Source organism: Rattus rattus, chromosome 5, assembly GCF_011064425.1.
Source record: "Rattus rattus isolate New Zealand chromosome 5, Rrattus_CSIRO_v1, whole genome shotgun sequence".
NCBI lineage: Eukaryota > Metazoa > Chordata > Mammalia > Rodentia > Muridae > Rattus > Rattus rattus.
Genome location: NC_046158.1, coordinates 6,384,915 through 6,397,039, shown reverse-complemented (window position 1 = coordinate 6,397,039; position 12,125 = coordinate 6,384,915). Strand labels below are relative to the sequence as shown.

Here is a 12,125-nt window from a genome sequence, read left to right as displayed (position 1 = left end):
AAATAATTTTGATTTTTGTAAATTTATAGTTTGGTTTTAGTTTCTTAGTAGCTCTACACCAAGTATAAGATTATATTTAAATCAAACGATTAACAGGGTGTGGATGAGCGAGTGTACTGCTCTTGCAGAAGGTCCAAGTTTGTTTCCCAGCACCCAGCTTGTAACTCTAGCTCTGGGGAATCCAGTGCTTACACCTTCTCACGTGTCTACTTTCAGGCACATACTTATTGGAAGATACACACAGGCACACAGACAGATAATTAAATGTAAAATAAAGCTTAAAAAATAGGAAAATGGGGGTTGGGGATTTAGCTCAGTGGTAGAGCGCTTGCCTAGAAAGCGCAAGGCCCTGGGTTCGGTCCTCAGCTCCGAAAAAAAAAAAAGAAAAGAAAAAAAAAAATAGGAAAATGATTGGATTTTAATGTCTTAAAATTATACAAGTTAGTTTTAAGAAACTTTAACTGTCAACAAATACATGTAAAATTTAATATGTAATAAAATGTAATAACTGTTAAAAGTGGCATATTAACTGAAAACCAACATCTTTCTGTTCAAAAGTCTTACAATTTTCAGATTACTTTACCATCCTCGTCCTTTCTAGCTCATCCACAACCGCTTTAACAGTGAGGGTGCTTTGTGTTTATTCCCCATCATGTGTTTACTCCAGGTCACTTCAGAGTTAAGACTGAATTTTATCAAATTACATGGTACCTTGTAGGAGTTGATAAAGTTTTGAAGTGACTTTTGAATACCAATTTATTACTGGGAGAATTTTTAGCTAGTTATACTGACAGAAGGCTGTAATCTCAGTATTTGGGAGGCTGAGACAGGAGAGTTATTTGTAGCAAGAGCTTTCTCAAACCTAAATGGGGTAGGCATTATGATGCACCCCTTTAATCCTAGCACTCTGGAGGCAAAGAAAAGATAAATACAATCAGCAATTTGTTTGTTTTTCAGCACAAAATCCACCTGCCTCTGTCTCCTGAGTGCTGGGATTAAAGGAGTGTGTCACCACATCCAGTTTATACTCAGCAATTTTTAAATTGAAAAATTCTTCACAATATTGTTCCTTAAAAATTGAATTTCCTGGGGTCTGGAGAGATGGCTCAGGCGGTTAAGAGCACTGACTGCTCTTGCAGAGGTCCTGAGTTCAATTCCCAGCAACCACATGGTGACTCACAACCATCTGTAATGGAGATCTGATGCCCTCATCTGGTGCATCTACAGTATACTGACATACATGAAATAAATAAATCTTTTAAAAAAAATTGAGTTTCCCTTTTGTGTTTGGAGACAAGGTTTCTCTGACTAGGCCTGGAACTCACTCTGTTGACCAGGCTAGCCTTGAACTCACAGAGGCCCACCTGCCTCTGACTCCCAAATTCAGGGACTAAAGTATGCACCACTACTGCTCAGCTAAAATTGAATTTTCTTCATAAAAATTACTAAGCTTAGTCTTATGAATTGGCTCAGAGTGTAGCATGACAACCTGAGTTCAATTCTAAGAACCCACATGGTAGAAGAGAACCAATTCTTATAAGTTATTCTTTTGATCTTCACATATAGATACATCTCTCTCTCTCTCTCTCTCTCTCTCTCTCTCTCTCTCTCTCTCACACACACACACACACACACACACACACACACACACACACACACAATGTTTAATAAAGAAGAAGAATGAGTTTGGCTGTGCTAGCCTTTACTACTAGCACTCAGGAGGCAGAGGCAGAGGCAAGGAGATCTCTGATTTGGAGACTCACTCCTACCCCCATTCCCATCCTCCCCAAAAAGAAAATTTGTTTATCTTGACTCTTTATATTTGACAAATAAAATACCTGCTTGATTGTCTTGTGTATTAATTTTGACAGTTGTATTAGTCATATTGATGTTTATTGAGACTCTCAGAGCATATTAAGTTATTGATATGATGTTGCTTAGGTAAGTTCTCTCTTTAGTGGAAAAGAAGTACATTATCAAGGCTAAATATTAAATACTTAACCATCTGATGGTGTTGTAGGAAAAGTAGCAATAAAGAAATAATCTCATGTCCCTATCAAATCTTATTTTTGAGGAATGTAAGTAAGTAGTTAGTTGTAATAATGTACAATGAATATGTTGATAGGAAGAGTTCACAGTGCAGGGATATTTCTCTTTGAACGGAGGATGAGCCATCCAGAAAGGCTTTTCAGAGAAAATGTTATCTGATCGATCCTTAAAATAATAGTTGAGTTAGCCCACCTAACAGATGAAGTCATGGCCCCAGTAGGGTGGTAGTAAATGATTAAGAGATTAATATCAGGCAGACCTTGATGTCTTCACAGACTAGTTAGTAACTTACTCTGACTTCATCTTCATTGTACAAAAGAACATTTTTTTTTAATGTTGGAAATGAGACTCATGATCGCACATGCATTTTATAGTGGCATCTGTAGGCTTAGAATATATGATGAATTTAGTAGAGGATAAATAATACAAGCCAGGAATCATTTAAAGAATTAGAAGTGTGAGTAAGGAATCAGAATTGACTTGGAAACTTAAAACTGGTGAGAAGGTACTAACAGTTGAAGTCTTTTGAGCTGCTTAGTTATAAGTAACTGACAGTTAGGAGGTGGTGGTGTTTGAACTGTTGAACTGCTTACTAAATGACACGTGTTCTCCTCAGGACTTGTGTCATTATTGGCAATTAACCTTCATATTGCAGTTTAATACCATTAAATCTCATTTAATAGAAAGTTGAGACCTTAAGAGGCCAGTTATCTTAAAGGTCAATGAGACAGGCTTGGGTTCTAACCTAGACATTCTGACATGAGACTGTGAGTTTTCACACTTTGCTAGCTGATGGCTGCCAACATACAGTATAGATGGAGAGATGAATAAAGGCTGGGGCCATGTTAGCCTCTGAGTACAATTCTAAAAATGTATCTAAAAGTACACACAAAAGTTAAGTGGAAACAGGGCCCTAATATCAGGTCGACATTTTAGATTTGTGCTATGCCTCGTCTTCATCAAAGAACCTTCTGACTACAGGGTGTGGCAGTTAATGCAGACCACAACTCCCAGTGCATCAAGATTAACAGAAGCACTTAGCCTTCAAGAAGACAGCTTTGGGCCTCTAAGAACATTTTGGAAGAGGGATTGGAGAGATTATAAGAATCAGGATAATGTCTACTTAAAAGATACCCTCTGGGCATGACATAGAGTTTGGGCTTCTGAACTCACTGAACTGGTTATCTGCATAAAGCCTACTGACTCTGGATCCATCCACATTTCATTGTGCAATGGTGAGGAGCCTATAAAAGCCCCCACACCTCACTAAGGGACTTTTGGCCATTCATGGTTGTTGAAGGAAGGGGTAGCATTTTCTTCAGTGGTGTAGCCACCCCATAAGTTGCTTTTGCTTTTGTGCAGAATGAGTCACTTATGCTTAGATAAAAACCACATTACTCTAGGTCACATACAAAAGGAGGCATGGGTTAGGGAAGGGGCTTGTTGGGTAGAAGGGTTTCAGCAGGGAAACGGGTAGATGAGAGGAGAAAATGGGGTGTCAGTGGGGGTGAAACTAGTAAGATAATATAAATGTATCAAATTGTCAAATAAAAAAAACAGTGGGGGAGGTGGGAAGCAAGTCAAAATGAATGGAAGACCTACAAAAGCTACAACTTAAATCGATTAATAGAAACAGGCCTAGTGTAATGCTGGATTAAGATGGGGCTTCCAGTGTAGCATTACTCCCCCCCCCAACACACACACACACACACACACACACACACACACAAAGAAAAAGTATATAAATTATCACACCAGAAGAGGGCATCAGATCTCATTACAGATGGTTGTGAGCCACCATGTGGTTGCTGGGAATTGAACTCAGGACCTCTGGAAGAGAAGTCATTGCTTTTAACCACTAAGCCATCTCTCCAGCCCATATTTTAAGTTTTTATACAGTGTTTAGTTACCATTCTGTTGCTGTGAAGAGATACCATGACCAAGACAACTCTTAGGAAATATTTAACTGGGGCTTGCTTAAGAGTTTTAAAGAGATAGTCGATAGTCATCATGCTGGGAAGCAGACAGGAATGGCACCTGAGCACTGAGAGCTTTCCATCCTGATAGACAGGTGGCAGACAGACAGACACTGGGCCTGACATAGTAACACATTTCTTTCAACAAGGCCAAACCTTCTAATTCTTCTTAAACAGTTCCACCAATGGAGGAAACTGTTAAATATATCTTCCTATTGGGGTGGGGGGTGGTGTTTTCATTCAAACCACCACATTCCAAATGTCATGTGGGTATCTAGAGAATGACATGTTGCGCTGCCTGATTAGAAGCCTTAAGTGGGCCAGAATCTACTGAAGTGTTAGCTTTGAGGAGATTGGGCAAACAGTAAGCATTTATTTTTATTTTCCAGAGTACAGATCTGATGAGAGAAATTTTTTAACCTTTCTTAGATGTCTAAAGAATTCTCAGCTAATCTTATAACCCACTTACATTTGTGTGTACTGACTTATATTTAGAATTCACATTATTGCAAAAACCTCTTTTGGTCCAGGAAAACAAATTCTTGTTATTTAATTCCCTAAAAGGGGTGGAATGGGAGAGGATGCCAGAACAGGAAGGAAGGAAGGAAAGAAGGAAGGAAGGACGAACAGAGGGAAGGAAGGGCAGACGGAAGGAAGGACGGAAGGAAGGAAGGACGGAAGGAAGGGAGGAAGAAAAAATATTATAAGGAGTAAAATAAAGGACTACTGCTCATGTTATCTTCAGGAGTTAAATTAGATTTAACAAAGAAGTCCTTCCTAGGTAGCTGGGTGAGTTCATTATTTCTAACCTTGTGACAGAAGCTAGTTAAGTTAAACTGCTGGTTAAAACCCCTCACTCAGAAGAGAGGTGCACAGGCCTTACAAGAATGACTTATGCTATATTTCCTTCTGTTTCTCTTTTTTCCTTGGTTTGAGACAGATTAAATGTTTGATAAATAGTTACTGCTAAGGAGTTATTAAGAAAATCTTTTTAACTTCTTCCCCTGTCTTGCTGATAGGAAATCTTAGTAAAGAGATGGAGTTGGCCCCTCCACTGCCAGGGTCCTGTGTGTACCTCTCTTACCATGTCAGCTGGGAACTCTAATGCTTCTTTTACTAAACAAGCTTACTAATAATGTGTCTTTATGCTTCTATAACCAAAGGCCAGCTTTTACAAATACTGTGGCATACTACCTTCCTCTTACAGTCGTTCCCTATTCCTGTAATTTAGCAGTTGTAAAACAAACACGTACTGGAAGCCTGAAAACAAGTATAAGGCGTTGTTTTTGTTGTATGACAGTTTGAAGAAATTAGCAGGAGGAGAGGGGTAGGAAGGAGAGGAGGACACAATTGGTTTAGAACTGCTGTTTATGGTCTGTGTCCTGAGTGTTGAGATTGCTCTTAGCCTTCTCTGTTATGTTACCATGTCACCTCATTACACATGATTTGACCCAGTCACAGGAAAGCTGACTGTGTCTCAGAATGTCTGCGTGCTTCACTGCAGGCCAATGAGTCCTGGGCTTCTCTTCTCTATCGTTTGAATGGTTTCCTCTCCAGTCTCTGTTTTACCTTTAGAAAGGTTCCTTCCTCCCGTTACTCATCCATCAGAAGCAAAGCCGTGTTAGCTTTCTTCTTCCCCTGCCTTGTTCCTAAAGTGCCTATAACTGGGAGCTTTTACAACTTTATTTAGGGCTGAAGAGATGGCCAGGAGGTTAAGAGTACTTGCTGCCCTTCTGGAGGACCCAAGTTCAGTTCCTTAACATCTATGTCTAACTACCTATAAAACTCCAGCTCCAAATGATATGACCCCCCTCTCAGAACTCTGGGTGTCTGCACTCACAGGTGGGAAAACTTAAAAAAAAAACCTTTTGCTTAGTCTTACTTTGGAATTTCACATCTGTTGGGAAGGAAATAGGGTAGTAAAACAAAAACTCTTTAGGAGTTAGTGGCAGTCCTTAGGAATGTTAAGACAAACAGTGGGTAGCCAGCTCTGGTGACTAGCTTCATCCTGATTCACAGCAGTTACAAACAGGACCCAAGTTCAGTGACAAGGCTGGAGACATGACTCAGTGGTTTAGAGCATCTGCTGGCCCCTGCACACACACGGTACACATTCACATAAACAGACATGCACAAACCAGTCAATCAATCAGTCAGTCAATAGTAAGTATCTTTTTGAAGACTAAGTGAGGGCCTGGGAGGAAGGTTGAGGTAGGAGAGTAGAGAGCATAACAGTGAACAGAAGAATGTATAGAACAGGAGCATGTGCTGCTTGCCAGTCTTGTTACCATTGGTGTTGGTGAGAAAAGTGAGGAAGGTAGACTCTGTTCTTGTCAGTGACTGAGAGATGTCATCTACAAGTCTTCCATCTGTAGATGAAAGGTGTGGTGACATAGACCTCTGATCTTAGCACTCGGATACTAAGGCAGGAGTATTAGGAACTTTACTCATACTTGACTTAACCCTGTCTCAGTTGTTGGGTGCTCCTCCTCAGCCCCTCCCCCAAAACCCCATAACCCAATACCAGAAACAACAAAAAACCCACCTATTGAACATAAGATATTTGGGGGCTGGGGAGATGCTCAGTAGTTAAGAACGTCTGCTGTTCTTGCAAAGGACCTACATTTGGTTCCCAGTATACACATGGTGGCTTACCAAAGGCTATAACTGTAGTTCCAGGAATCCAGTGTCTCTTCTGGCCTCTGGTGGCTTCCACATGCACATGATGCACATTTGTGCATGTAAAAATAAGTAAAAATTTAAGAGAGACTCCATTTATGTACATATGGTATTGAGATTGAGGAGTAGAAAAAGTAATTAGATATAAAAATAAGGGGCTAGAGAATGGCTTGTGGTTAATATCACCGGCAGATCTTCTGGGGGAACCCAAATGGCAGTTTTCAGCTGTTAACTCCAGTTCCTGATGCCCTCTTCTGGCCTGTGTGGGCTCTGCATGTATGTAGTACACATAAATGCAGACAAAGCACCCATAAACATAAATAGAAATAAATAAAACATTTTTTAAAAATAGAAATTAAAAATGAGTAAATAGTATAGGAGAAGCTTGGGGCAGGGTATGTGAAAAGATGTGTGGATAGAGGGATTAAAATTAGGAAAGACTGGTTAAGAAATAATGTGTCCATAATGGGCAGAACAGGGCCAGGGGTTCTTCCCTCATTTCAAAACCATGATTGGGATGCCGAGCCTCTCCTTACCTGTGAAGGAAGCTACCTGCCCAGGAGGTAAGATGCTGAGCCCTGCCTTGCAGGCGAGAGCCCTACACTCACAGTCACCAAGAGCTGCTTCAAAGTAGATTCCCTTTGACTTCTTTCTCATAGATTTCCTGTTTCCCAAGGAAGCTTGTACTATGTTTGATGTGTTTTTGTTTTGCTTGTTTGTTTATGTTAAAGATGAGCAGCAGTAGAAGAAGAAATAAAACCTCATTCTAAGTTTGAGTCAGACAGTAAGATTACCTACTGACTGAAGCTAGAGGTAATTGCCTGGAGACACGGGAGCTTTTGTCTCCCTGCCACCTCTCCCATGTGAATGAGAATGAGCTAGTCATAGATCCCAGACCGGTGTGTTAGTAGATGCCCTCATAAACCCTGTTTTGTGTTTTATTTTGAGCATCTTGTTAGGAGGACAGTTAATGGTCTATAACTATTTAATCTGTCACTTTAGAAAGTGACACTGTGACAATGAAAACACTTTTGGTAAGAGAAAATCAGAGATGGACTTGCAAAAAGAAAAACATACTTTATATATTTCTTTTGAGGTGAACGTGTGTGTGTGTGTGTGTGTGTGTGTGTGTGTGTGTGTGTGTGTGTGTGTGTGTGTGTACAATGAATGTTACGGGAAAGTTATCTGCAGTTATGCTGTGAGTTCTACACTGTGAATCCTGTCTACTGAACTCCATTGTTAGCCTTGGTGACAGCCACCTCACTGGCTCTGTGAAAGCATGTCTGAGGTTGATATTCTTGGAACATTTGCCGTTCTCTTAATGACCTCTAGTCTGTGACGGTTGTCGGTACATTTCTGAGTCGGTCTTGACTGTCTGGGCTTTAAGCATTAAATTATATTTTGTATAACCTAAGGTGCAGATTTGGTTGCTCTCAACCTGTTGAGGTCTGTGGGTGTCCTTTGGACTTGTTTTTGAGTTACGCCACCTTAAAAACTTTTCTCCATCCTCTTCACCTTCACTTAAGGCTCCTGCTCCAAAGAGCACGCTCATTCCCGCTGGCCCCATCACCAAGTCCTCAGGCTCCCGGTTCCGGAACAGTGTGGAAGGGCTGAACCAGGAGATCGAGATCATAATCAAAGAGACAGGGGAGAAGGAAGAACAGCTGATTGTAAGTAGCCTCCGCACTCCGAAGTCTTAGTGTGCGCTCCAGAGCTCTGAAACAGTCCACATTCTGTTGCCTGTATTTATGTTTCTTACTGAGAGTATGAAAATTTAGCTTTTATAAATAAATAAAAGTAAAAGCCTTTGACCATGAAGGTAATTGGAGAATTTTAATTTCTTTTCATTTCATGGGACGAACGGCTGGGTTTTCTTTTGTAGCAAATATCAGAAGGGCATGTATATCCTCTCATTTTGCTATAACTCCCTGTAACAAATTAGAGTTAGTTCTGTGGAGGATAGGGCAGTTAGAACAGCACATTGTTCTGAGGGGGAGCGAGCCCGCCCGCCCCATGAGTGTCTGGACTACTCGGTTTGATTTGACCAACATCTTGATGACAAGTGAGCGTTCGTTCGTATCACAGAGTACATTTATCAGCCTATGTTCTTGAGCGATGAAGGAATTGATGTGGAGAAATCCTCTACAGGTTTGTGGAATTTTCTCCCTGTAGGTGAAGGCTGCTGGGTGTGGTGTCTGGCCTGTACTCCCAGTAACTACAGGTCTCCAGTTTGAGGCTGGCTTGTATAACTGAAATCCTTTCTCAAACAAACAAAAAAGACAAACCTTGGTTTAGCTTTGAAAATAGACAACTCTCCCACCCCTGTCATCCATTCCGTAGAATGGGTATGCTTTCCCTAATTAAGGCTAAGTCAAAGTTGTAGAGGGAGCTAGCTTGTCTGCTATGTGAGCCACACAAGCTTTCATAAGTGTCTCCTAGATTTCACCCTCTAATTAGGTCTGCTGTGTTTAACCTTTCACTCACAGGAAGTGTTCTTTGGAAAAAAAAACAAAAAAAAAAAAAAAAAAAACAACAACTTAGAAGAGGAATGGGCAGGAAGGCACAGGAACCAAGGGCCACCCGGTATCACCAGTGAGCACCTTTATGGTTGCGTCTCCTAGGGACCTGTGGCCCACCAAATTACTCCTTTACCGTGATACTCTTTTTTTTATATTTTTAGAAATAGCAGTGCATGATATCATTTAGTGCAGCACATTTATTCAGCAAACATTGACCTCCTGTGTGTCATGCCCTGCAAAGGCAACTTCTTCCCAGAAGATGATGCTCACTGAGGGGTCAGGTTAAGTTTAGATGTCACTAATGAGCACCAGGAAGGCCCAGTACCAGTACAAGGTATGGATGCTTGTCTGTTTTTGATATGGTGATACCGTCTGTTTTGCTATGTAGTCCAGCTGCTCTAGGAATCAAAATCCTCTTGTTTCAGCCTCCCAAGTGCCAGGAGTACAGATTTGTGATACCATGCCAAGCTTAGAATTTGATTTGTGAGTCTCTGGTTCACAGAGGAATGGATACATTGCTAGTAAATTTCAGAATTAGTGATATAAACATCTGTTTTTAAAAATTTGTAACAGCCACAAGATATCCCAGATGGTCATCGTGCGCCTCCACCCCTCGCACAGAGAAGCAGCAGCACACGCAGCATTGACACACAGACTCCTGGGGGTGCAGACAAGGGAAGCAACAACAGCAGCCGCTCTCAGTCTGTGTCCCCAACTTCCTTCCTCACCATCTCTCATGAAGGCAGTGAGGAGAGTCCCTGTTCAGCTGACGACCTGCTTGCCGATCCCAGAGATAAAGGTACCATTGGTTGGAGCTGCGTCCCTGGATGCGAGTGGCGTGCTCCTGTTGATCTTTCTTTCTGTGGGATCACATACACTGGAGGAGTGAGGGAGAACACCAGGTCAGAACAAGTGGAGTACAGTGCAGCTTTGCTAAGGGGCTCTATGGTGCTTTAGTGTTTGTGTGTGTGTGTGTGTGTGTGTGTGTGTGTGTGTGTGTGTGTGTGTGTGTGTGTGTGTGTGTGTGTTTGTTTGTATCTTTATTTTCCAGCATTTATGGTGAATACAGCTACCTTATTAGTGACTAGTGCAGTGGTTCCCAACCTTCCTAATGCTGTACCCTATAACACATCTCATGCTGTGTGATGCCCAACCGTGAAGTTCTTGTTATTGCTACTTCATAATTGAGTGCTAATCATAATGTAAATATTTTTGGAGATACAGGTTTGCCAAAAAGGTCTCTACCCACAGGTTGAGAAGCACTGGACTAAGTATTTTCCTGAAAAGCACTTTCTTCTTGATCATTTTTCCAGTTGGGGTTTTATTACCTTAATAATTCTTAATTAAATGTGAAGCCTTCAACTTATGCTGTTTAGGATACTTCTAACAAGGATTAACTAGATTTATCTCAAGTCAAAATGAGTGTTCAAAGCAAAGTCTAGATTGGAGGTACTGATGCAGGAAGGTAGTCCAGTGGTTAAGAGTACTTGTTAATCTTGCAGAGCGCCACAATTCAGTTCCCAGCACCAACCCACATCAGGTGCTTCATATCCATCTATAATTCTAGTTTTTGGGGACTCTTCTGGTTTCTACAGGTTATGCATACATGTCAGTGCACATACAAACAAGAGAACACACACATACATGTGATAATTTTTTTTTCTTTTTTTTCGGAGCTGGGGACCGAACCCAGGGCCTTGTGCTTGCTAGGCAAGCTCTCTACCACTGTGCCAAATCCCCAACCCCCTGAGCCAAATCCCCAACCCCACATGTGATAAATTTTTAAAAAAATGTTAAAGGTTGGAAATACTTAAAATAAGAACTAGCCTAAAGTCAATATTCCAAATATTACATACAAAATCTTACCTTTAAAAAGAAATGATTATTTTTATGAGCCTATATCAGAGCAATACATTCTGTTAGCCTAATCATAGTTTTTATATGTACTTGAAAACAATGATGTAGCAGTCGTTTGTAAATTGTCCAACTCAATTCAGTAGAAGTGTATTGAGAACCTCTTGCATGTCATTCTCACTGATTGCCTTTCCCAGTCACTTCAGCATTTAAATCTGGCAACAGCAAAACTTAGAACTAGGGCTTAGGACCCTTTCCCTGAGATAATTTTGAGATTCTGAGGACATAGGTATGTAAAAGAGATATACAAACCAAATATTAACAGACTTTAAATCACAAATTGCTGTGTTTGCGTCCTCTACCCATGTAAAAGAGCAGGCATAGTAGAGTGTGTGTGTAGCCCCAGCACTGGAGGGACTCGCTGGCCTGCCAGTCAAGCCAACATGGCAAGCTTCAGGTCCAGTGAGAGATCATGTCTCAAATAAGGCAGGAGAGTTCAGCAAGCACTTGCCACGAAAGCCTGATAACCGAAGTTCAAACTCTGAGTCATATTGGAAGAGAACCAACTCCCCATAGTTCTCCTCTGATTTCCATGTGCATGCTGTGATACACACACCTACACACTAAATTGTAAGTTATTTTAAAATGTGGTGGCACTGGCCTTTAATCCAGCACTGGAGATGCAGATGCAGACTAGTCTGTGAACCCAAGTCCAACCAGGGCTGCAGAGCTAGATCCTGTCTCAAAACACTTTTAAAAGTCAGGTGATGCTCAGTAGTGGGAGAACTTGACACCCGCTGGCCTCCACATGCATATACTTGTGCATGAGCACACATGTACCCAGTTTAAGATGAAAATAAGTCTTGAAGCCAAGAAGATGGCTCAGTGGGTAAAACACCTAGTATACAAGCATGAGGCCTGAGTTTAGGTCCAAAGAGTATGTAAAGCCACGCCTCTGTCAGTATGCACACACACCCCCACATACGAACCAGAGAATTCAGTCTCGCTGGTTTTTCTGCTGAGCTGATACAGAGCAGCACCTCCAGAG

At 41.2% G+C, this 12,125-nt stretch overlaps 1 protein-coding gene across 1 annotated transcript in view; it reads left to right on the top strand.

The window, feature by feature from the left end:
* Fam117b (family with sequence similarity 117 member B) overlaps nucleotides 1-12,125 on the top strand; it is a 66,739-nt gene that overhangs the window by 42,679 nt on the left and 11,935 nt on the right. Inside the window, exons 5-6 of the mRNA XM_032902904.1 lie at nucleotides 8,231-8,374; nucleotides 9,797-10,022. Coding sequence (XP_032758795.1) covers nucleotides 8,231-8,374; nucleotides 9,797-10,022 — 370 coding nt within the window. The remainder of the gene's footprint in view (nucleotides 1-8,230; nucleotides 8,375-9,796; nucleotides 10,023-12,125) is intronic.